This window comes from Salvelinus namaycush, chromosome 17 (genome assembly GCF_016432855.1).
Source record: "Salvelinus namaycush isolate Seneca chromosome 17, SaNama_1.0, whole genome shotgun sequence".
NCBI lineage: Eukaryota > Metazoa > Chordata > Actinopteri > Salmoniformes > Salmonidae > Salvelinus > Salvelinus namaycush.
In genome coordinates, this window is record NC_052323.1 from 23,989,375 (window position 1) to 24,015,052 (window position 25,678).

General features: G+C 43.8%; 2 protein-coding genes across 3 annotated transcripts in view; one reads left to right on the plus strand and one right to left on the minus strand.

The window, feature by feature from the left end:
* LOC120062493 (E3 ubiquitin-protein transferase MAEA) lies at nt 1–8,435 on the minus strand. The gene is made up of 9 exons (XM_039012505.1): nt 8,356–8,435; nt 3,485–3,667; nt 2,992–3,195; nt 2,682–2,804; nt 2,513–2,589; nt 2,293–2,401; nt 2,048–2,181; nt 1,580–1,775; nt 1–1,491 (listed from the first exon to the last, which is right to left on the minus strand). The coding sequence occupies exons 1-9, from the start codon at nt 8,428–8,430 to the stop codon at nt 1,396–1,398; spliced, it is 1,197 nt and encodes a 398-aa protein (XP_038868433.1). The 5' UTR covers nt 8,431–8,435; the 3' UTR covers nt 1–1,395.
* Nucleotides 7,041–25,678, plus strand: part of LOC120062492 (C-terminal-binding protein 1) — a 24,092-nt gene continuing 5,454 nt past the window's right edge. The window contains exons 1-4 of one of the 2 annotated variants that reach the window (XM_039012504.1): nt 7,041–7,123; nt 10,761–10,792; nt 17,054–17,208; nt 22,963–23,107. In XM_039012504.1, the coding sequence (XP_038868432.1) occupies nt 17,071–17,208; nt 22,963–23,107 (283 nt within the window). In that variant the 5' untranslated portion in view covers nt 7,041–7,123; nt 10,761–10,792; nt 17,054–17,070. Of the gene's footprint in view, nt 7,124–10,760; nt 10,793–14,157; nt 14,473–17,053; nt 17,209–22,962; nt 23,108–25,678 lie in introns of those variants that run through there. The other variant, XM_039012503.1, reaches the window with a different exon arrangement.

The following is a 25,678-nucleotide window of genomic DNA, read 5'->3' on the forward strand; positions in this document are numbered from 1 at the left end:
CCAATTTGAGTTCTTTTATCAGCAATCGTTTTTGAACAATCAATCTATCCTACCAATATAAACATGCATGCTCAGTTTCTAAATGGTCTCTCCACAATAACAATACTAAACAGTTCAGAAGCAACCAGCCAAGATGAAAAAAAGGTGGGATTGATGGTAGGTACTGAAACATATGGTAAGATTACCCTCTGTAATCTCAAGGAACAATTTGGACCAACTAGCCCCTTGTGAAATCTGCAGCAATTTGTGTTAGTCATACAAAATGTCTTAAAAATCAGCACTAGATCATAAAAAATGAAGAGCAAAAAATATATAATAATTATCCTCTTTAATTACAATGCACAATGTTAATCATTGAAAAATATGAAACTAAAGATAGAATAATTGAGTATTTTGGATTGACTATATCAGAGTTGTATAACTAAATCAATATAAAAAGTGATGAATTAACCCATCCATTTGTGGGTGAGGAAACAATTATGCATCTCCAATCTTCACACACACAAACTAGGAAGACCACTGGTTATTACAAAACACTGGAAAAGATAAGTATTTTGTAAGCTCTATGTTGGACCACTTGTCAAGTCTTCTTCAGGTGGTGAGAAGACCTGGCATGTTCCCAAGACAAATCCACTATGCTCCTCAAAAGTGTACAGAGTATACTGTAGGTCAGTGTACAAGGTTGCCATGAAGTACCTCAAGCAACAATAGTGTGCTTGTTCACACCTGATCAGTGGAAGGTCTATGGAGTTCTTAAAATGTTTCTCATTAACATTTTGAGAGACCTGAATCTGTACACAAATGATCAATTCTCTAGTATTTACAAGATCGAGTGTATCGTCCCAGATCTGCAATCACAGATTTCACAGGGGGGACAAACACAAGATGACCAATTTCAAAGTATTTCTATTTATTCCCCCCCCCCCCCAACATGGCTACATAGAAATGATGTAACTTGTGCGCATCATGAAATTAGTGCCATTATGTCACAAATACCAATGTGGTCAGCCTGTAAATCTGAAGTAAGTCTGGTTTAACTAAGGTAAAGGGCAGAAGCTCCTGTTATGATATTGGAGCAATACAGAGTTTTAACGTGCCACACTACCGATTGGACTCTAGGTTAAAATAAAAGTCAAAACATCAACACTTTAAAAACAAAAGTCTGTTAATTAGTCTAATTTCACAAATCTGCCCAAGGTGATTTGGGACTATTCTCCATAGTGAGAGGCAGTTTTGGCAGGTCGAGGACGAGAGGTCGGTAGGTGGGCTGTGGGGTGATTTCGGCTCAGTCACATGGTGGAGCATTGCCATTGGGGCAGGGGCTAGAGGTTCTGCTGGGGGATCCACTGCACTCAGACTGGACCCGCTGGTCATAGTCAAGGTGTATCCATCACATCACATGATGTACACCTTCTCAGCTTGGGAGAAGCTGAAGACTTCTTTGGTTCTGGGGCAGATCACCTTGTCATCTTGACGAATGGATAGAAGAGACTACAGGAAGGAGAAATGATTAACATGAATAATAACAATTACTCCATTGCCATTGTAAAGATGAAATGTGTGGGATGTAGAGACTCACGTTGTATCCGTAAACATAGCCGTTGGGCAGCATCATGGGTGGGTTGTTCTCATTCATCACCTCCCCAGAGATTTTGCACACCAGACGGGAGTTGGCACAGTGTGCCATGGGTAGGGGCTGGGCCAGTTTGTTCAGGGACTTGCTGCACACGGGGCAGTCAGGGTTTTTAGAGGTGCCATCCTCCTTATAACACTGACTGCGAGCAGAAAGATTAAGGGCTAAAACTGTATCTTTCACTTTACATTCCAGTACTTAACAGCTGGAGGTCTTTGGCAGAACACATTGAGCCAAATATTTTGAAGACCTTGAATTTGATGTGCAGTTTTAGAAAAGTAATTATAGAGACCTGGCCATCACAACCAAAAGGAGACAATGTGCATCACCAAAACAAGCAGATGACAGAGCACCACATGTTACTGGTTGAAACAGCTAAACTAAGGAGCACAGAGCGGTGACCAGAAAAGATACGGAGTTTTGATAGCAGACAGGCCAGCCTGGAGTGTGATGGTAAACACAGAGTTGTTGCCCAGCTGATGTAATCTGTAGTTGTCGTATCTGAACTGTTGGATCAGCATTTTCCAGCGGGCAGGGTCCAGGAGATCCTGTGAGGGTTGACGGACAAAGAGATGATCAGACCTGATCACAGGCCTACAGTATTTGACATACACAAAGGAATATGCACACTACAGGCTAGGGCATTACTATGGTATTACCTTATAAGGGGAGATATGGGTGTCTGAGGGGAACGCCAGCATACCCATCACCTGCCGCACCTCGTCCAGCTGACCCCCCTCTGCTTGGCTGAAGTGCTTCCGCGCATGTCTGTGAAAAACATGGATCATGATTGTTCTCATTTGAACTTTAAATATGTCTCAATGTTAACCTGAATATTTTATTACAGGATGTGCAATGTCAGCAGAAACGGTTTCCTACCTGACGGCGTCCATGCGCTTGTTCTGTCGGATGAGCTCGATAAACTCCTGGATTCGCAGACTAAACTCCAAACAGCTCTGGAAGGAGAAGCATCAATGAGTTAATATGTACATATAATGTACGAGACATCATGATCTACTAACAGACATGGCATAATCTCCTGCCTTACCTTCATCTTGCGGAGGCGTGATTTGTTGTCATGACACCAGGCCAAACAGGTGGCGGTTTCCTGTCGCTCTAGCGACTCCTCCACCTCTTTGGCTGTGAGGAACATCTCAATGTTGACCAGGTCCTGAAGGACAGGGAGAAAGAGGGGTCATGTGAAATAGAGACAGCACAGAAAATATAGTTCTCTAAACAATTACAATACTAGCAGCCATTGGAGATACTACCAAAGTATTTTACTGTAAAGGATAAGAAACTATAAATAGTATCCACGTAATCTTGTATGCATATTGACGAAGAGAAGTGGGACGCACCTCAATGCCACTTTGCCGTGCCAGTTTGACCGCTGTGTTGTAATAGCCACACCGCAGCAAGTGTTCTACCATCATGCGGTCCATTCGTTTCTTCTTCCAGACATTGACGCCCACTGGCTGGTCGCTGCTGTGTTCCTTCAGGTGTTCAATCCTCCGCTTACACAGCTTAGCACTCTCATCCTCTGCCTGGATGGACTCAGCAGCCTATCCAATATTCACATGTTCTATACTTACTGCATGTAGTACTTGAGCTCTGCTCTGCTGGATCCTCTTCATTTTACTGCTTTGATTAACTTATGTTGGTAAATCATTGTTTTGAAATCACTCAATAAACATGTACAAGATTTAACAAGTACTTAAGAAATTTGCAAACGTAAAGTTGGCTGAAATATTGGTAGCTAAACTATCTGGGGTTGATCGAGGAATACTGTAAATAAATAAAAAAATCTCTGCACAGCAACATTTCAATGCTAACTGTTCAGAGGGCAACTACCTTCCTCTTCAGGGCACTGAGCTTCTCCACCACCCCATCCAGAAGGGACACCACAGAATCCACCACTGGGAAACTGCTGAGGGTCTTCTCCAGCTCTGCCACCACCATGGTTACGTGACTCGTCTCCCGGTCAATGTTCTTCTGTGCAGCTCTGAAGCGCTTGTTCAGAGTTTCATATGGTACCTGTACATATGATCAATGCAAAAGCTACATGAGGTGGTTTCAGTCATCCATTTTGACCATTTAGGGTTCATTATTTGGCTGAAGTATCCAAATATTTGATCCATAACCTCTAGTTGAGTGTACAAAACATTATGAACATCTGCTTTTTCCTTGACAGACACGACCAGATGAAAACTACACATATATATATATATATACACAGAAGTATGTGTACATCCCTTCAAATTAGTGGATTCGGCTATCTCAGCCACACCCGTTGCTGACAGGTGTATAAAGTCGAGCACACAGCCATGCAGTCTTCAGGCATACATTCAACGTGGCAGAGTCATACGATACCACCTTTCAAACAAGTCAGTTCGTCAAATTTCTGCCCTGCTAGAGCTGCCTCGGTCAACTGTAAGTGCTGTTATAAATGGGTTTCCATGGCCGAGCAGCCGCACACAAGCCTAAGATCACCATGCACAATGCCAAGAATCAGCTGGAGTGGTGTAAAGCTTGCCGTCATTGGACTCTGGAGCAGTGGAAACGTGATCTCTGGAGTGATGAATAACACTTCACCATCTGGCAGTCCGACATACAAATCTGAGTTTGGCGGATGCCAGGAGAAAGCTACCTGCCCCAATGCATAGTGCCTAGGGCTGTTGCGTTGACCGTATTACAGCCACACTGGCGGTCACGATTCATAAAGGCAGTCAAATTCCACATGACCAATTAGTCACGGTAATTAGGCTTCTCCAAGCTCTGATGCTGCTGGTCATTAGTAGCCTACCAAACTTGCTAACGGCCTGGTACTCAGTACTCTATTGTCCCTCTAATCACCCTGTCATCAATGCAAATGTATTCGAAAATCGAATCAAAACACTTTTGCGCAACATTTCTATAGGCTATGCAATTGCGGGAGAAAACAGAGTGATGGCCGCTAATAAAAAGAGGTTCCCATCAGCTTTCTATAGGCTAGGCCTACTATATTATTTCTCAACTTTCCTAATATTAAGAACATTGCTTATATTTCCAACAGGAGTATAGCCTACCTGGCTGGCATGAAAATAAACCACAGGGAAAAGCATCCTCCATTCTCTATTTAAGTGCATAGATGACAAGTATTTTTTTCCCGCTGCCCGTTTCGATACAGGTGAATAATAATGGTTCATTCTAAATCATAACAAATTTCACACATATATTATTTAGTATATGTAAAGACAAGATTAAATCAAGAATAGTCTAATGGGTGACAATATTAGTCTATCACTTGTGAATTATATATTATCACTTGTGAATGATGCCCAGCATAAGGAACAATGCCTTTTTTTGCAACTTGTTCAAATCATAATCGCACACCTCATGTAGCCTAGCCCACAGGCCTATGTTTTAATAAGGTTTGTATCACAACTAAAGTGGCCAAATAACTTCTTAAAATTAAGCACATTAACCTGCTTTACAAGGGGTGTAGAGCCTAACTGGCATATATAAGCAGCATGTGAGTTTCACATTTGGGGAATATCATTTTCACCATTAAAAATGCACCTTTATAATAAAAGCATTACATGCATAATTGTATTTGCGGTCACTTTTGATAATGGTGTTTTCCGCTAATGGAATATTCGCGCTTATAGCCTACTACCATGTGAAGAAATATCCTAATAGTTTATCAACATTTTAAGCTAAACGTTCTGATCTGTTGCGTTAGCCACATTGCATAAAAACGTTTTTTTTTGATGCTAGTGGTTGTATTCATTTGGGATCTATCGCATCCCACAACTGCCCCAGACTATGTTTGAAATATTTATTTCTTGCACAGAATAGGTCGACTTTAGTACTATGGGGGATAGTAGACTGACATAGGCTAGTGTTTTACTGTTTGTTAGGCCTACTCATCTTGTTGGCTGATAAAGTAAATGAGGACAGTTCTTCCAATATCTTCAATATGCACCTCAGAATTGGATAAGGACGCGCGCAGTTGCGCCCCTGATGTTTCTGTCTTCACTTGCAGCCTGTGAGAAAGACCTGATCACATGACTGAAACACTCAGGGAGAAGGGCACAACGCAGCAATCCAGGCCGCAGAGTATGCTATCTGTTTCTTCTGAAATAGACTACATTTTCTTCATATCATGCGTCTTTAGACCTGTCTAAAATAAATAATGGATTTATTGTGAAGGGGTAGGCTATATTACATGAATTTATTAAGACTTTTTAAAATGGCTTGTAGGCTATGTGTGGAAGCCAGGAGATGCTAAATGTGTTTATGTTAATTAACGGTCAATTACCGTGAGACCGACAGTTATTTGCTTGACAATCACCGGCGGATGAAATTGTGTGACCACCACAGCCCTAATAGTGCCAACTATAAAGGTCTGGGGCTGTTTTTCATGGTTCGGGATAGGCCCCTTAGTTTCAGTGAAGGGAAATCTTAACACTACAGCATACAATGACAATCTAGACGATTCTGTAATTCCAACTTTGTGGCAACAGTTTGGGGAAGGCCCTTTCCTGTTTCAGCATGACAATGCTCCTGTGCACAAAGCGAGGTCCATACAGAAATGGTTTGTCAAGATCGGTGAGGAAGAACTTGACTGGCCTGCACAGACCCTTGACCTCAACCCCATCGAATACCTTTGGGATGAATTGGTACGCCGACAGCGAGCCAGGCCTAATCGCCCAACATCAGTGCCCGATCTCACTAATGCTTTGTAGCTGAATGGAAGCAAATCCCCGCAGCAATGTTCCAACATCTAGTGGAAAGCCTTCCCAGAAGAGTGGAGGCTGTTATAGCCTAAAAGGGGGGACCAATTCCATATTAATGCCCATGGTTGTTTTGGAATGATGTTCGACAAGCAGGTGTCCACATACTTCTGGTCATGTGGTGTATGATCCCTTATTGATGTCACTTGTTAAATCCACTCAACTGTTTCCTGTGTTTATCAAGAATGGTCCACCACCCAAAGGACATCCAGCCAAGTCAACATGGACCAGCATCCCTGTGGAACACTTGACACCTTGTAGAGTCCATGCGCCAACAAATTGAGGGTGTTCTGATATGCAATATTAGGAAGGTGTATAACAGATTCCAACCAACCACCTAAGGCCTTAGTTTTGGGACATCTGGAGTCTATATTGGTTGGACTCCCTGAGTTGTGCATTGTTCTGGTGGCTGGCAATGGAAAATAACCCTACCACAATATAGCCGGCTTCACCAAAGAAGCATTTCCTTTCAACAAAAGCATTTGTATAATCTCTAGGAACTCTATTTACCAGATGTAAAGTGGAATATGTCCCTCGCTATTAAATAAAAGTCTGAATCCAACTTTTGTCCTTACAGCACCATATTCCCGTTGAGTTAGAGGGCTGCAATTAGACCACGCACTTCACGCGAGACTTCCTACAGCTAAATCTGGCGTGGGTCGGACAAAAGTTGGATTCAGACATTTATTTCATAGCACGGGTCAAATTACATCTGGTAAGTAGAGTTCCTAGAGATTATACAAATGCTTTTGTTGAAAGTAAATGTTTCTTTGGTTAAGCCGGATATATTGTGGTAGGGTTATTTTCCGTTGCCACCCACTAGAATGATTCACAACTCAGGGGGTCCAACCAATACACAGACTCCCGACAGTGTGTCCCAAAGCTACTAAGGCCTCAGCTCTGATAATATCAATCATCACAGTCCTATTATGCGAATTAACGTAACAACCACTCAAATGGCGTACAAGTACTCTTACAATCCCAATTTAATTAAACGAGTATTCAGATAAAATGGCGACTAAGAAAGCAAACATACAGCAGCCACATAACAATAAGTGTCGCAGTGTGATATGGCTGCAAATTCGATCTTCTCAGCCATATTGTCGAGGTAGTAATTTGAGGACACTGCGCTTGTTAGCTAGCTTTAAAAAACAACTAGCAATAGCTACTAACTAGTCCACTGACCATAAATACCATAATTATACAGTTCTAAACGATCAACTGACTAGCATTCATGTCGCTTTGGATTTGCGACTAATTTAGTTAGCTTGCATGCTAGCGACATCTGAATATTTTTGGTGACGCTGTACTTCACACAGCTGGTGAGGAACCATCCTTGTCATGGCATGTTGATTTCATAGGGACACAACACTAGCTAACAGCTAGCTATGGTGAATTTGGAAACAAACGTGAATAACTAGTTAGATTGATCTAAGCTAGAAATTTGTTAGCTTTGAAATCTGCGTCAGTGACAGAGGAAACGTATTCACACACGAGCTGGCAATCCAATTCATGTTAACGTTATCACGTGCAGTGTGATGAATTGCTGACTTCACACGCCACGGAATATGGACAGAGAACCAGCTAAAGCTAGCTAGCCGACACGACAGGTATCAGCTGGCTAGCAAGTTAGCATAAGATACGTGGCAAATGTGTATATCTTTTGCTAACCACGTTTGCGAATAACCACCAATCTTCTCGATAATTGACAATCAACTACTGGATTGGGATGTTGTATCTGACCAAGTATTTTCATAACCTCAATCTAACATTTGCCCCGTTGTTTTGAACCAACTTGCCCCTGCCTGACGTCGTTAACGTTAGTTAGCTTGATAGCTAATGGCCAGCCAAATGATCGGAATTAGCGCATAGTTTGACAAATCTGAAGCTCATGCCTGCATCACGATCGGTTAGTCTTGATTTTCACTCAAATAAGCCATTTCAAACCTTCAAAGTGGGATACTCTTGAACCTTCAGCGCCATGGATAGTTGGGCAGCTGTCTCTTGCACCGCCATCTTCATTTGTGCATTTCTAGGATTTTACTTGCAGTGCAAAAAATACGTATGCTCACTACAGCCATCTAGTGTGCTGGTGTCGTCAGTAATACTATTTTGGGGGGGGGATAGTGTGTAGAAAAATGTCTGATAGAGGGTGATACTATCCCAAAAAAGTCTGTTTAATGAAATTGGGCCCAAGCAAGCTTCTTTTTTAAACTTATTTTCGAATACGTGGTTGTACATGCGGCAGGGGTTTTAAGAACAACTGCGAGGTCAGCGAGAGGTGAGAGAGCTATCTGTTGGTGGCTTACAGGAATGACACTGTTGACAAAACACAAGCCTAGTAGGTACAATGTAAGATATCTTGATGTTAAATGGTCATTTCAAAATGCCTTTAAAGTTGCTCAAGATGTATTAAGTAAGTGAAGTCATATATTTTTATTGAATAATGGGCATTACATGACCTGTAAGTCATGAACTGAAGCTCAAATGTTATTTGTCTAACAGTGAAATGCTTTGTAAACAACAGGTGTAGACTAACAGTGAAATGCTTACTTACAGGTCCTTTTCCAACAATGCAGAGTTAAAAATAAAAAACAGAAATACCTTATTTACATAAGTATTCAGACCCTTTGCTATGAGACTCAAAATTGAGCTCAAGTGCATCCTGTTTCCATTGATTATCCTTGAGATGTTTCTACAACTTGATTGTAGTCCATCTGTGGTAAATTCAATTGATTGGACATGATTTGGAAAGTCTCACACCAGTCTATATAAGGTCCCACAGTTGACAGTGCATGTCAGAGAAAAAAACAAGCCATGATGTTGAATAAATTGTCCGTAGAGCACCGAGACAGGATTGTGTGGAGCCACAGATCTGGGGAAGGGTACAAAACAGATTAAGTTTGGAACCACCAAGACTCTTCCTAGAGCTGGCCGCACAGCCAAACCGAGCAAATGGGGGAGAAAGGCCTTGGTCAGGGAGGTGACCAAGAACCCAATGGTCACTCTGACAGAGCTCCAGAGTTCCTCTGTGGAGATGGGAGAACCTTCCAGAAGGACAACCATCTCTGCAGCACTCCACCAATCAGGCCTTTATGGTAGAGTGGCCAGATGAAAGCCACTCCTCAGTAAAAGGCTCGCTTGGAGTTTGCCAAAAGGCACCTAAAGGACTTTCAGACCATGAGAAACAAGATTCTCTGGTTTGATGAAACCAAGACTGAACTCTTTGGCCTGAATGCCAAGCGTCATGTCTGGAGGAAACCTGGCACCATCCCTAAGGTGAAGCATGGTAGTGGCAGCATCATGCTGTGGGAATGTTTTTCAGTAGCAGGAACTGGGAGACTAGTCAGGATTGAGGGAAAGATGAATGGATCAAAGTAGAGCAAGATCCTTGATGAAAACCTGCTCCAGTGCGCTCAGGACCTCAGACTGGGGTGAAGGTTCACCTTCCAACAGGACAACGACCCTAAGCACACAGTCAAGACAACGCAGAAGTGGCTTTGGGACAAGTGTCTGAATGTCCTTGAGTGGCCCAGACAGAGCCTGGACTTGAACCCGATCGAACATCTTTGGAGAGACCTGAAAATAGCTGTGCAGCGCCGCTCCCCATCCAACCTGACAGAGCTTAGAGGATCTGCAGAGAAGAATGGGAGAAACTCCTCAAATACAGGTGTGCCAAGCTTGTAGCGTCATACCCAAGAAGACTCGAGGCTGTAATCGCTGCCGAAGGTGCTTCAACAAAGTACTGAGTAAAGGGTCTGAAAATGTATGTAAATACAATATTTCAGTTCTTTAAAAAAAAATATACATTTGCAAAGAAAACAAAAACTGTTTTTTCTTTGTCATTATGGGGTCTTGTGTGTAGATTGATGAAGGGGAAAAAACAACATAACCAATTTTAGAATAAGGCTGTAACATAACAAAATGTGGAAAAAGTCAAGGGGTCTGAATACTTTCTGAATGCACTGTAAGTATGTGTGGGTAGAGTCCAGTGTAGTGTATGTGCATGAAAGTTAGTGTAAAAAAGGGTCAATGCAGGTAGTCCAGAGTGGCCATTTGATTAGCTATTTAGGAGTCTTATGGCTTGGGGGTAGAAGCTGTACAGGGTCCTGTTGGTTGCAGACTTAGTGCACTGGTACCGCTTGCCATGCGGGAGCAGAGAAAACAGTCTATGGCTTGGGTGGCTGGAGTTTTTGACAATTTTTCCAAGCTGTCCTTCTCAGAACTTATTATCAATGATGATCACAATCCACTCAGACTCAGTTTGTTTGCACTATGCCATTCTTTCTCAGTGATACAATCACATGACAATGGCAACAGATGCTGATGATCAGAAATTATTTATTTTCCAGAGCTAAAAAGAAGACCAAATCTACCTGAACATGTAAGTATATGTAATTGGTTTCAATGGCAAATCTATAAAGATACACATTACTTTAAGCAGTGCACTGTCAATGTCTAAAGATATAAGAATTAACAGTAGACCACCTCCTTATGTATATGATCTATATTTTGAATGTGCATAAAACATCATGAAGAATTCCTTTCGGCAAAAGGTTCTATTGTGTGATCCAACGTGCCATTTGAAAAATATTTCACTCAGCCATTACTGACTCTTGTTCCCCATACACCCTCTCCCTTTTCTCTTTCCCCCTCCCCCTCTCTCCACTGCATGCTCAGATTTATTTTCCTGTAGGAGCCCTCCCCCAAGCCTGTCTAGTTGAGTAATGATCCATATTGTGATTGGCTACTATCCAGAGGCAGCCAACCTTGATTGGCTGTCACATAGCTCCTATGATTGGCCAATGCTCTGCCGCATGTTTTAGCAAGCACAAGCACAGTCTGGATTTGAGACACAGAAGAGGGTGATGCAAGGTTTGTGATCGTCCACCCCCATGTTGTGGTTCCTTTGTGCCGTGTGTGGTTGTCCAGGTCACTAGGTCAGGATACAGGGCAGCGTTGTGTTCACTCAGCGAGGGGGAGTATGCTGAGTGGCACTGAGAGGGGAGGGGCATAGGGGGGAAGTATGGAGATAAGAAGTTGTAGATACTGTAGTATGGTGTTTTTGTGTGTTTATCAGTGGTCTAATACTTTGAACTGTATTGTGATGCCATTCCCAGCCCTCTTTACTGAGAGATAATGTGTGTGTGTGTGTGGGAGATTTTTCGGTGTTATTACTAGGAGTCAGTAGTGCATTTTACACTGATACGCCTGTGCTTTTTCAAGAACAAGGAGCAAAGAATTTTGAAGCAATCAACACTGAGTCCTACACCACAGGTTTCTGATTTTCCACACACCTTTTAAATTCTCCTAATTGAAAAGATAGGTCTGTTGGACCCCCCCCAATTCAATTCATAGTGCTTTATTGACTCTCTCTCTCTCTCTCTCTCTCTCTCTCTCTCTCTCTCTCTCTCTCTCTCTCTCTCAGAAAAGCATAACCAATCCAATTATACATTTGGCTAGTTCCACAAATATAACCAGCATCTGCTATTTACAGTATACCATTCACATAGGTCCGTTGCAACTTAAAAGACGACATTAGACTTGCTGTCAGTTATCAAACTAAATGTGGCCAGTGCTTTGGTTGGCCTGTGCATCTCTCTGGTTGTTGGTGGAATCCGATGTGAAGGTGCAGAACCATTAGCTACGCTGCAGTGAGTGCTGGGGAGATGGCTGCAGTCTGTGCTCAGACCATTGGCTCAGACAGTGTAATCTTTCTCTGGGGCATCTTCCTCTCCCCTCCTTTCCTCTGTCCTTCTCTCTTTACCCTTCACATCTTCTTCTCTCCCCTCTACTGCATGTCTTATTTCATGTACAGTTCTGTGATATAACAGTGGATGCCATATTGTCGTTCAAGATATTTGTGTTTGTGTTTTCTGTGTTCCGTATTCAATGAGTCACTGTTTCATGTGTTATGTGGCGGTTCCAGATTGTATCACACTCTGTGTTTATAGTCAGCTGTTGTTCCATTCTCTCCCAGCTCTGTTCGTGTTTAGATGTTACTTTGCTAAATGATCCACAAAGGAATATTTGTATCTGGGGCTATTTAATTGGCAGATGCAATGTGCCAACATGCCCGTACACTGAACTAAAATAGAAACGCAACAATTACAAAGACTTTACTGAGTTACAGTTCATATGAGGAAATTAGTACATTTTTCACATGACTGGGAATACAGGTTTGCACTGTTGGTCACAGATACCTTACGGCGAGCACGAAGAAGAGCTTCCCAGAGACTGGTTGTGCAAACCTATAGTTTAATCAGCAAACCCATCAGTTTCATCAGGGTGGCTGGTATCAGACGATCCTGCAAATGAAGAAGCCGGAGGTGGAGGTCTTGGGCTGGCATGGTTACATGTGCTCTGCGTTTGTGAGGCCGATAGGACCTACTGCCAAATTCTCTAAAACAACGTTGGAGGCGGCATATGGTAGAGAAATTAACATTAAATTATCTGGCAACAGCTCTGGTGGACATTCCTGCAGTCAGGATGCCAATTGCATGCTCCCTCTAAACTTGAGACATGTGTGGCATTGTGTTGTGTGACACAACTGCCCATTTTAGAGTGGCTTTTTTATTGTCCCCAGCACAAGTTGCAACTGTGTAATGATCATCCTGTTTATTCAGCTTCTTGATATGCCACACCTGTCATGTGGATGGATTATCTTGGCAAAGGAGAAATGCTTACTTACAGGGATGTAACAAATTTGTGCACAACCTTTTGAGAGAAACAAGCTATTTGTGCGTATGAAACATTTCTGGGATATTTTAATTCAGCTCAGATGAGTTATCTAGCCCTATGATACAGCAATGTAGCCTGGATGGGACACATGTTAGAGGACATGCTGTGCTAGATCTGCTGGAATGAAGTCGCAAAACAAAAGTCTCCCACTTAAGTCTTTTCCACTCAAGCACAAGTGGAGATCTGTTTACATTCCAGCATTCACTTGTAAGAAGTTGTGCAGAAAAAAATACTTGCTTTGCAGTGGTCAGGTGAATAGATCTTTAAAAATGGCAACATAAGAACTATCACTGGCCAGGGTGTGAACCAGCATAGAGAGCTTTGGGACACAGTATTTGTTTGATAATAGAATGTGCTATCAAATTAACCTTGTTGTATTTCCAAAAATCCAAAAGTATTTACCTCATTATTTTACCATAGAGACTCAGACTTTTGTGGCTCTGGATAATCACCGGTGACACACTGGAGCTGTCATTTAAATAAGAGTTTTTTGTGTTTGTTTGTCACATGTAGTTACTGACCATCTCAGGAGCATGAATTACAATGACACCTTAGGTACATCATGTACTGTACACACAGTAGAGTCATTAACAGTGAGTCAAGATATCTATGGTTTTAATCATATTTACTAAGAAACCATATAGTAACTTATTTCAAATATGTAATCACAATTGATAATTAAAGATGTGTAGGTTTTATAGTGATTGTTTTAAATCTTAAACACAAACAAGTCAATCATGTCATTATTATGTTATTACACATCTTTGTGTTGATATGCAGCAAATGTACACCATACACTGTAAATTGAAACTCAGCAAAGTTATCATGTATCACATTTTAATTTACACGTTTTATTTGAGGGCGTTTGTTTTTCTTCTGTTGGCTATAGCCTATCTTCTGTTATTGCATAACACTTTACATTTGGCCTTCTTTCGGAAAACAAAAGATACATTTCGTGTGGCCTTAGCTCCACCCCATTTCTTTTCTCATTTTCTTTCAGCCACCTCACTCACGCGGCTGCTTTCTCTCTCTCTCGATCTCCCACTCCCATAAATGCAGTGACACTTGCGTTCTGTGTGCACGCGCGTGTGACAGAGAGCGATAGTCGAAATAGAAAGTGAGGAAGGAAGGGAGAGTGAGGGAGCATAAGGGAAGTAAAAAAAGGGGGAGCATATGTATGTTTGTCACTGAGGGGGAAAAGGAAGAAGAACATTCAAGTATCCGCCATATGCTGTGGATTTATGATGTCTTGCTGAAGTGAATGTCCTTTTTTGGGGAAAAAGATGGGAAGCTCGCATTTGCTGAACAAAGGCTTGCCTTTAGGTAAACATTTACCTTTCCTTTTGTGCATGGGACCAAATGTTAACTGTGATTTGCGTTGTGTGGTGTGGACACAGATCTGTGTGTTCAGTGTGCTGTACAGTATTCTACCTTCCCCTCCCCCCTCTTCCTTCCCTCCTCCCCTCTCTCTCTCTCTCTCTCTTTCTCTCTCCATTATCTTTCATCTCTCCCATTCAGCCACTTACAATACTGTAATAACTTGCTTTCCACTCCCGAATATGTTTCTGTTTAGCTGTTTTGGACCTGGTCAGAGGAGATGTGTGTGTGAGGGGGTTAGAGCCTTTCTGTGTTGATCCAGGGAACGATTTGCCTCCTGTGGTATGAAGGACAGTACCATTTCCCTCTAAAAATGTGAGGCAAGGACACACACAGCACATATTTCCTGTTCATTGTGCAGTGGGGAACGGTATTTCCAGTTCCGGCCTTGACTTGCTTCCTCATTTTCCTTTCAGGGGAGAAGGAAACTTTGATTCTAGAACAGTCTACTAGGGGAATACTTCAGGTTCAGGAAGTACAGAAAACAGCTTTGTAGGTGCTTAGTACTGATGCTGTTATTGTGAATACTTCCATGTTTTCATACTGGTGTCTGTTACTTGGACATTTTGTTTTCTTGTATTCACAACAGCAGCATATTGTCTACATTGGGGGTATTGTCTGATCTTCATGATTGATCTTTGTATGATTATTCATGTCTGGGCTCGTAGGAGTCTTTGATTCTGTGATCAAAGGATCGTGTCTTATCTCATTAAAATTGACACACCAATTCACCCCTGGGGTGCTCAAATTGGCCGAATTACCACAATACAAAGCTCACATATCATTATGGCCATGGAATGTCATGATAGTGGTGATAAAACATGCATTGTTTGTTCATTTTTTTTTAGCATTTTTGTCATCTTTGAAGAACATGACTGAAAAATGTGTTGTAGACCAACCAGACGGGGCTTAGTGATCTGTGTACGTGAGAGAGTGCTTGTGTGATTGTGTTTGCCTGTGTGTGTGTGCACACGTGCGCTTGCGTGTGTATCGGTGTGTGTGTGTGTACTGGTAGCTGATGAGGGAGTGAGCTGAAGGAGAGGGTGTGTCTACACTCCCCTGGCTCATCTGGGAGGGAGATCTCCTGTGGGAACAGCAGTGGGTAGAGACGGTTACGCCATGTTTGTGCCAGATTGGCTCTGATCATAAATCACACAGCTCGAGCTGCTCACAGGTGCACTATTTTCCCTCTCCCTATGGTGGTTACAGTTACAATGCTACCTTTAATATGAATGCAAATATAGATTTTATTGTGCTGTATTGAAATCGAATGGGCTGATTCCTGGCATGCTCACTGTAAAAAAATGGTCTAATAAATAAAATAGAGCTATGTTTGAAGCATTTCACATGTGCATGTTAGAGGACAGCTCTGATATCCTTGTAGAACACAACTGTGGCTTTCTGAGGTGCTGACCTTATTTTCAGGAAGTAGCTTTGACTATGAGCATAGATGACTGTTCACTGTAGCAGACGGAAGAGGGACAATCCTTAGGCCACGAGAGACACTGTTTAGAATATTGGACCCAAGGGTCGTTCCTACTGATTCTCACAAGGTCATATCCTCCACTGGAATGAAAGATATCTTCTTCCAGTTAGAACGGAGTCTGTAAATGTGTCAGTAAAGTGATGATGTGGATCTTTTTCCATTCTCACTATTTCTCCCTGTTGATGTGTTCACATGAATCCCTTATTAGAGCAGGTGGAATACCATGTAGAACTGGTGCTCATATTTGGACTAATTCCAGTGTTAATCCAGAAGACTGAATTGTGTAGTATAGTATACTACATCCCCTTGTTACTGTTATCTTCCAAAACAAGTGGATGTACAGTTAAAACACAGATTATTTGGGACAATAAGTAGCATCAGTGTAGAAAATGTGACATATTCTAACAATTTGATGCACAGAGGATTACCTGTTGCATTATTCTGTGCGTGAACTGTAGTGCAATTGACCCACACAGTTGCTCTTTAAATTGGTTTCTCACTGAAGTGGTTTAGTCATTTTATAGTTGATACGAGCATGGCAGTTGGTTAAATGTCATTTAAAGTTTAGTTACCACTCTCACTGTAATTTGAATGGCTAATTTGATGAATTGCACCATCAGGGGGTGTTTCTCATTTAGTGACTAATTTTCTATGAAAGGCTAGCGTCTGCTCCTGGCTGCTTTTCAGAAACATGCATGAAGATGACCTATGACATTTTAAATGGATTTCCAGTCATGGATGCAATATTGACTTATTAAAAACCGCAAATAATTCTGAAACCCAAATAAAGTAAGAGACCCCTTTTTGGATTTTTGTTTACTCGCATGGGAATCATTAACATACCAACTGGATTTGTGGTGGTTTTAGGTGGAAAATAGTAAGCAAGATCATAAACACAGCTGCAATTTGCCCACACTGCCATGTCATATCACAACCCGTACTGTAGACATACCTCTTTCCAGACTTCCTGTCTGTGAGCGGTCCTTAACAGTAGACTATGATGTCAAATATAGTATGTTTACCCATCCTCTCTGTCTACAGGCATCCGGCCCCCAATTATGAATGGGCCCATGCACCCCCGGCCCCTGGTGGCCCTGCTGGACGGGCGTGACTGCACCATAGAGATGCCCATCCTGAAAGACGTGGCCACTGTGGCCTTCTGTGATGCCCAGTCCACCCAGGAGATCCATGAGAAGGTCCTGCCATGCTCTACATGTTATCTGTCTGCTCAGCTTCATTTACATGCTACCAGTTTCAAGTTAATTCGACTTAAAAAAGACTCCCTGGCCTAAAAACAGTATTTGTTTACCATATTATATGCAAGACCCTGTGCTGTTAAACAAGTTTGTTCAAACACCGTAATCAACAATGTCCTAAAAACAATGACACAAACAACTAATTTACAATGACAGAAATAAGCCTGACAAGTATACATTTTTCAGTTAAAATAAATTGAATCCCCCTAATTAACAGAACAGTACAATAGACTTTTTTGGTATCTTTTTTATTTTAATTTATGTTGCCTTTTGGTAGGCAGCCATTTGTAAATAAGAATGTGTTCTTAATTGACTTGCCTAGTTAAATAAAGGTGAAAAATAATAATAATATAATAAGACTTGATTATATCCAGTGTTTCTCCCACCCAGCGCAACAAAGCAAAATTGAACATCAGAGGAAAATTGGCCATCCATACTTCCTGTAGTGCTGATTCCCAGTGTGTGTTTTCTCCTGCTCTGGTTCTGAATGTATGGCAGGCTGAATCTTTGAGCTCTCCCTGGCCCTGGAGAAACAGATGGCACCCACATTCTCTCCTCATTCCCTTTCACAGGCCCATAACCACCCAGCTCCTTGCCTAATTAAAAGATCCCCTTTCAGTTTAATTGAGCTACATGGTGGCTTTACACAGCGTATAAAGGGAGAAGTGGCAGAGCGTATGGTACTAGCTGCAGTTGGGCTGATCATGAAATGAAACGTCAAACGTGGTGAGAATAGATGGGTTACCACTACAAGAGCCCAATGGAGAGCCCATGTCAAATCAAATTTATTTATATAGCCCTTCTTACATCAGCTGATATATCAAAGTGCTGTATAGAAACCCAGCCTAAAACCCCAAACAGCAAGCAATGCAGGTGTAGAAGCACGGTGGCTAGGAAAAACTCCCTAGAAAGGCCAAAACCTAGGAAGAAACCCAGAGAGGAACCAGGCTATGAGGGGTGACCAGTCCTCTTCTGGCTGTGCCGGGTGGAGATTATAACAGAAATTGGCCAAGATGTTCAAATGTTCATAAATGACCAGCATGGTCAAATAATAGTAGGGCCTGTCAGGGCCTATGGAACAACGACACCGCTATGGTTAATGAATTACTATGCATTCGAAAGACACATTAGTTTAGTTATATTTCTCTTATTGAAGGGTGCTGTATAACTGTCCTCTGATGTACTAAACCTGAGAGCGTTGTGTTGGCAGGTACTGAACGAGGCTGTAGGAGCTCTGATGTACTAAACCTGAGAGTGTTGTGTTGGCAGGTACTGAACGAGGCTGTAGGAGCTCTGATGTACTAAACCTGAGAGTGTTGTGTTGGCAGGTACTGAACGAGGCTGTAGGAGCTCTGATGTACTAAACCTGAGAGTGTTGTGTTGGCAGGTACTGAACGAGGCTGTAGGAGCTCTGATGTACTAAACCTGAGAGTGTTGTGTTGGCAGGTACTGAACGAGGCTGTAGGAGCTCTGGTGTACTAAACCTGAGAGTGTTGTGTTGGCAGGTACTGAACGAGGCTGTAGGAGCTCTGATGTACTAAACCTGAGAGCGTTGTGTTGGCAGGTACTGAACGAGGCTGTAGGAGCTCTGATGTACTAAACCTGAGAGCGTTGTGTTGGCAGGTACTGAACGAGGCTGTAGGAGCTCTGATGTACTAAACCTCATAGCGTTGTGTTGGCAGGTACTGAACGAGGCTGTAGGAGCTCTGATGTACTAAACCTCATAGCGTTGTGTTGGCAGGTACTGAACGAGGCTGTAGGAGCTCTGATGTACTAAACCTGAGAGTGTTGTGTTGGCAGGTACTGAACGAGGCTGTAGGAGCTCTGATGTACTAAACCTGAGAGCGTTGTGTTGGCAGGTACTGAACGAGGCTGTAGGAGCTCTGATGTACTAAACCTGAGAGCGTTGTGTTGGCAGGTACTGAACGAGGCTGTAGGAGCTCTGGTGTACTAAACCTCATAGCGTTGTGTTGGCAGGTACTGAACGAGGCTGTAGGAGCTCTGATGTACTAAACCTCATAGCGTTGTGTTGGCAGGTACTGAACGAGGCTGTAGGAGCTCTGATGTACTAAACCTCATAGCGTTGTGTTGGCAGGTACTGAACGAGGCTGTAGGAGCTCTGATGTACTAAACCTGAGAGTGTTGTGTTGGCAGGTACTGAACGAGGCTGTAGGAGCTCTGATGTACTAAACCTCATAGCGTTGTGTTGGCAGGTACTGAACGAGGCTGTAGGAGCTCTGGTGTACTAAACCTGAGAGCGTTGTGTTGGCAGGTACTGAACGAGGCTGTAGGAGCTCTGATGTACTAAACCTCATAGCGTTGTGTTGGCAGGTACTGAACGAGGCTGTAGGAGCTCTGATGTACTAAACCTCATAGCGTTGTGTTGGCAGGTACTGAACGAGGCTGTAGGAGCTCTGATGTACTAAACCTGAGAGTGTTGTGTTGGCAGGTACTGAACGAGGCTGTAGGAGCTCTGATGTACTAAACCTGAGAGCGTTGTGTTGGCAGGTACTGAACGAGGCTGTAGGAGCTCTGATGTACTAAACCTCATAGTGTTGTGTTGGCAGGTACTAAATGAGGCTGTAGGAGCTCTGATGTACTAAACCTCATAGCGTTGTGTTGGCAGGTACTGAACGAGGCTGTAGGAGCTCTGATGTACTAAACCTCATAGCGTTGTGTTGGCAGGTACTGAACGAGGCTGTAGGAGCTCTGATGTACTAAACCTCATAGCGTTGTGTTGGCAGGTACTGAACGAGGCTGTAGGAGCTCTGATGTACTAAACCTCATAGCGTTGTGTTGGCAGGTACTGAACGAGGCTGTAGGAGCTCTGATGTACTAAACCTGAGAGCGTTGTGTTGGCAGGTACTGAACGAGGCTGTAGGAGCTCTGATGTACTAAACCTGAGAGCGTTGTGTTGGCAGGTACTGAACGAGGCTGTAGGAGCTCTGATGTACTAAACCTGAGAGCGTTGTGTTGGCAGGTACTGAACGAGGCTGTAGGAGCTCTGATGTACTAAACCTCATAGCGTTGTGTTGGCAGGTACTGAACGAGGCTGTAGGAGCTCTGGTGTACTAAACCTGAGAGCGTTGTGTTGGCAGGTACTGAACGAGGCTGTAGGAGCTCTGGTGTACTAAACCTGAGAGCGTTGTGTTGGCAGGTACTGAACGAGGCTGTAGGAGCTCTGATGTACTAAACCTCATAGCGTTGTGTTGGCAGGTACTGAACGAGGCTGTAGGAGCTCTGATGTACTAAACCTGAGAGCGTTGTGTTGGCAGGTACTGAACGAGGCTGTAGGAGCTCTGATGTACTAAACCTGAGAGTGTTGTGTTGGCAGGTACTGAACGAGGCTGTAGGAGCTCTGGTGTACTAAACCTCATAGCGTTGTGTTGGCAGGTACTGAACGAGGCTGTAGGAGCTCTGATGTACTAAACCTGAGAGTGTTGTGTTGGCAGGTACTGAACGAGGCTGTAGGAGCTCTGATGTACTAAACCTGAGAGTGTTGTGTTGGCAGGTACTGAACGAGGCTGTAGGAGCTCTGATGTACTAAACCTCATAGCGTTGTGTTGGCAGGTGCTGAACGAGGCTGTAGGAGCTCTGATGTACTAAACCTAAGAGCGTTGTGTTGGCAGGTACTAAATGAGGCTGTAGGAGCTCTGATGTACTAAACCTCATAGCGTTGTGTTGGCAGGTACTGAACGAGGCTGTAGGAGCTCTGATGTACTAAACCTCATAGCGTTGTGTTGGCAGGTACTGAACGAGGCTGTAGGAGCTCTGATGTACTAAACCTCATAGCGTTGTGTTGGCAGGTACTGAACGAGGCTGTAGGAGCTCTGATGTACTAAACCTCATAGCGTTGTGTTGGCAGGTACTGAACGAGGCTGTAGGAGCTCTGATGTACTAAACCTCATAGCGTTGTGTTGGCAGGTACTGAACGAGGCTGTAGGAGCTCTGATGTACTAAACCTCATAGTGTTGTGTTGGCAGGTACTGAACGAGGCTGTAGGAGCTCTGATGTACTAAACCTGAGAGCGTTGTGTTGGCAGGTACTGAACGAGGCTGTAGGAGCTCTGATGTACTAAACCTGAGAGTGTTGTGTTGGCAGGTACTGAACGAGGCTGTAGGAGCTCTGATGTACTAAACCTCATAGCGTTGTGTTGGCAGGTACTGAACGAGGCTGTAGGAGCTCTGATGTACTAAACCTGAGAGCGTTGTGTTGGCAGGTACTGAACGAGGCTGTAGGAGCTCTGATGTACTAAACCTGAGAGTGTTGTGTTGGCAGGTACTGAACGAGGCTGTAGGAGCTCTGATGTACTAAACCTCATAGCGTTGTGTTGGCAGGTACTGAACGAGGCTGTAGGAGCTCTGATGTACTAAACCTCATAGCGTTGTGTTGGCAGGTACTGAACGAGGCTGTAGGAGCTCTGATGTACTAAACCTGAGAGCGTTGTGTTGGCAGGTACTGAACGAGGCTGTAGGAGCTCTGATGTACTAAACCTCATAGCGTTGTGTTGGCAGGTACTAAATGAGGCTGTAGGAGCTCTGATGTACTAAACCTCATAGCGTTGTGTTGGCAGGTACTGAACGAGGCTGTAGGAGCTCTGGTGTACTAAACCTCATAGCGTTGTGTTGGCAGGTACTGAACGAGGCTGTAGGAGCTCTGATGTACTAAACCTGAGAGCGTTGTGTTGGCAGGTACTGAACGAGGCTGTAGGAGCTCTGATGTACTAAACCTCATAGCGTTGTGTTGGCAGGTACTGAACGAGGCTGTAGGAGCTCTGATGTACTAAACCTGAGAGTGTTGTGTTGGCAGGTACTGAACGAGGCTGTAGGAGCTCTGATGTACTAAACCTGAGAGCGTTGTGTTGGCAGGTACTGAACGAGGCTGTAGGAGCTCTGATGTACTAAACCTCATAGCGTTGTGTTGGCAGGTACTGAACGAGGCTGTAGGAGCTCTGATGTACTAAACCTCATAGCGTTGTGTTGGCAGGTACTGAACGAGGCTGTAGGAGCTCTGATGTACTAAACCTGAGAGTGTTGTGTTGGCAGGTACTGAACGAGGCTGTAGGAGCTCTGATGTACTAAACCTCATAGTGTTGTGTTGGCAGGTACTGAACGAGGCTGTAGGAGCTCTGGTGTACTAAACCTCATAGCGTTGTGTTGGCAGGTACTGAACGAGGCTGTAGGAGCTCTGATGTACTAAACCTGAGAGTGTTGTGTTGGCAGGTACTGAACGAGGCTGTAGGAGCTCTGATGTACTAAACCTGAGAGCGTTGTGTTGGCAGGTACTGAACGAGGCTGTAGGAGCTCTGATGTACTAAACCTGAGAGTGTTGTGTTGGCAGGTACTGAACGAGGCTGTAGGAGCTCTGATGTACTAAACCTGAGAGTGTTGTGTTGGCAGGTACTGAACGAGGCTGTAGGAGCTCTGATGTACTAAACCTCATAGCGTTGTGTTGGCAGGTACTGAACGAGGCTGTAGGAGCTCTGATGTACTAAACCTCATAGCGTTGTGTTGGCAGGTACTGAACGAGGCTGTAGGAGCTCTGATGTACTAAACCTCATAGCGTTGTGTTGGCAGGTACTGAACGAGGCTGTAGGAGCTCTGATGTACTAAACCTGAGAGTGTTGTGTTGGCAGGTACTGAACGAGGCTGTAGGAGCTCTGATGTACTAAACCTGAGAGCGTTGTGTTGGCAGGTACTGAACGAGGCTGTAGGAGCTCTGGTGTACCACACCATCACACTAATGAGGGAGGACCTTGACAAATTCAAGGCACTGCGGATCATTGTCCGCATAGGCAGCGGCTTTGACAACATCGATATCAAGTCGGCTGGAGATTTAGGTGAGATCCTGCTGTGCTCTTTCTCAACTTGATACGGATGTCCACCTAAAGACTTACAGGCTGTGAACTGGTCACTAGGTCAAATCTTCTATTATTTTCTGCATGTTATGATATTCCATTTAAATAAAGTGCAATTGCTCAGATCTACATAATAAAAAAAGTGTTTTTTTGATACAGTACCAGTCAAAAGTTTGGACACATACTCATTCAATAGTTTTTATTTATTTTTATTAGTTTCTACATTGTAGAATAATAGTGAAGACATCAAAACTATGAAATAACACATGAAATCATGTAGTAACCAAAAAAGATTGAGACACCCTTTGCCTTGATGACAGCTTTGCACATGCTTGGCATTCTCTCAACCAGCTTCATGAGGTAGTCACCTGGAATGGATTTCAGTTAACAGGTGTGCCTTGTTAAAAGTACATTTGTGTAATTTCTTTCCTTCTTAATGCATTTCAGCCAATCAGTTGTGTTGTGGCAAGGTAGGGGTGGTATACAGAAGATTATGGCAAGAACAGCTCAAATAAGCAATGAGAAACGACATGAAGATCAGTAAATCCGGAAAATTTCAAGTACTTTGAAAGTTGCTTCAAGTGCAGTTGCAAAAACCGTCAAGTGCTATGATGAAACTGGCTCATGAGGACCGCCACAGGACAGGAAGACCCAGAGTTACCTCTGCTGCAGAGGATAAGTTCCTTAGCCACCAGCCTCAGAAATTGCAGCCCAAATAAATGCTTCACATAGTTCAAGTAACAGACACATCTCAACATTAACTGCTCAGAGGAGACTGTGTGAATCAGGCCTTCGTGGTCGAATTACTGAAAAGAAACCACTACTAAAGGACATCAATAAGAAGAAGACTTGCTTGGACCAAGAAACACGAGCAATGGACATTAAACCGGTGGAAATGTGTCCTTTTGGTCTGATGAGTCCAAATTTGAGATTTTTGGTTCCAACCCCGTGTCTTTGTGAGACGCAGAGTAGGTGAACGGATGATCTCTGCATGTGTGGTTCCCACCGTGAAGCATGGAGGAGGTGGTGTGATGGTGCTTTGCTGGTGACACTGTCTGATTTGTTTAGAATGAATTCAAGGCACACTTAAACAGCATGGCTACCACAGCATTCTGCAGCGATACGCCATCCCATCTGGTTTGCTCTTAGTCCCACTATCAGACCCAAAACACACCTCCAGGCTGTGTAAGGGCTATTTGACCAAAAAGGAGAGTGATGGAGTGCTGCATCAGATGACCTGGCCTCCACAATCACCCAACCTCAACCCAATTGAGATGGTTTGGGAGGAGTTGGACCGCAGAGTGAAGGAAATCAGCCAACAAGTGCTCAACATGTGGGAACTCCTTTTAAGACTGTTGGAAAAGCATTCCAGGTGTTGCTGGTTGAGAGAATGCCAAGTGTATGCAAAGCTGTCATCAAGGCAAAGGGTGGCTCTTTATAATCCCTTCATAAAATAAATATACACTGCTCAAAAAAATAAAGGGAACACTTAAACAACACAATGTAACTCCAAGTCAATCACACTTCTGTGAAATCAAACTGTCCACTTAGGAAGCAACACTGATTGACAATAAATTTAACATGCTGTTGTACAAATGGAATAGACAAAAGGTGGAAATTATAGGCAATTAGCAAGACACCCCCAAAAAAGGAGTGATTCTGCAGGTGGTGACCACAGACCACTTCTCAGTTCCTATGCTTCCTGGCTGATGTTTTGGTCACTTTTGAATGCTGGCGGTGCTCTCACTCTAGTGGTAGCATGAGACGGAGTCTACAACCCACACAAGTGGCTCAGGTAGTGCAGTTCATCCAGGATGGCACATCAATGCGAGCTGTGGCAAAAAGGTTTCCTGTGTCTGTCAGCGTAGTGTCCAGAGCATGGAGGCGCTACCAGGAGACAGGCCAGTACATCAGGAGACGTGGAGGAGGCCGTAGGAGGGCAACAACCCAGCAGCAGGACCGCTACCTCCGCCTTTGTGCAAGGAGGTGCACTGCCAGAGCCCTGCAAAATGACCTCCAGCAGGCCACAAATGTGCATGTGTCTGCTCAAACGGTCAGAAACAGACTCCATGAGGGTGGTATGAGGGCCCGACGTCCACAGGTGGGGGTTGTGCTTACAGCCCAGCACCGTGCAGGACGTTTGGCATTTGCCAGAGAACACCAAGATTGGCAAATTCGCCACTGGCGCCCTGTGCTCTTCACAGATGAAAGCAGGTTCACACTGAGCACATAAGCACATGTGACAGACGTGACAGAGTCTGGAGACGCCGTGGAGAACGTTCTGCTGCCTGCAACATCCTCCAGCATGACCGGTTTGGCGGTGGGTCAGTCATGGTGTGGGGTGGCATTTCTTTGTGGGGCCGCACAGCCCTCCATGTGCTCGCCAGAGGTAGCCTGACTGCCATTAGGTACCGAGATGAGATCCTCAGACCCCTTGTGAGACCATATGCTGACACATGCACATTTGTGGCCTGCTGGAGGTCATTTTGCAGGGCTCTGGCAGTGCACCTCCTTGCACAAAGACGGAGGTAGCGGTCCTGCTGCTGGGTTGTT

Bases quoted from the DNA above. Each gene is read 5' to 3' on its own strand.
- LOC120062493 (XM_039012505.1), bottom strand. From the start codon at position 8,430: ATGAAGATGGCGGTGCAAGAGACAGCTGCCCAACTATCCATGGCGCTG. The intron at 2,805-2,991 runs GTGCGTCCCACT...CCTGTCCTTCAG, and splicing joins CACGGCAAAGTGGCATTGAG to GACCTGGTCAACATTGAGAT. The intron at 1,492-1,579 runs GTGAGTCTCTAC...TCCTTCCTGTAG, and splicing joins GCTATGTTTACGGATACAAC to TCTCTTCTATCCATTCGTCA.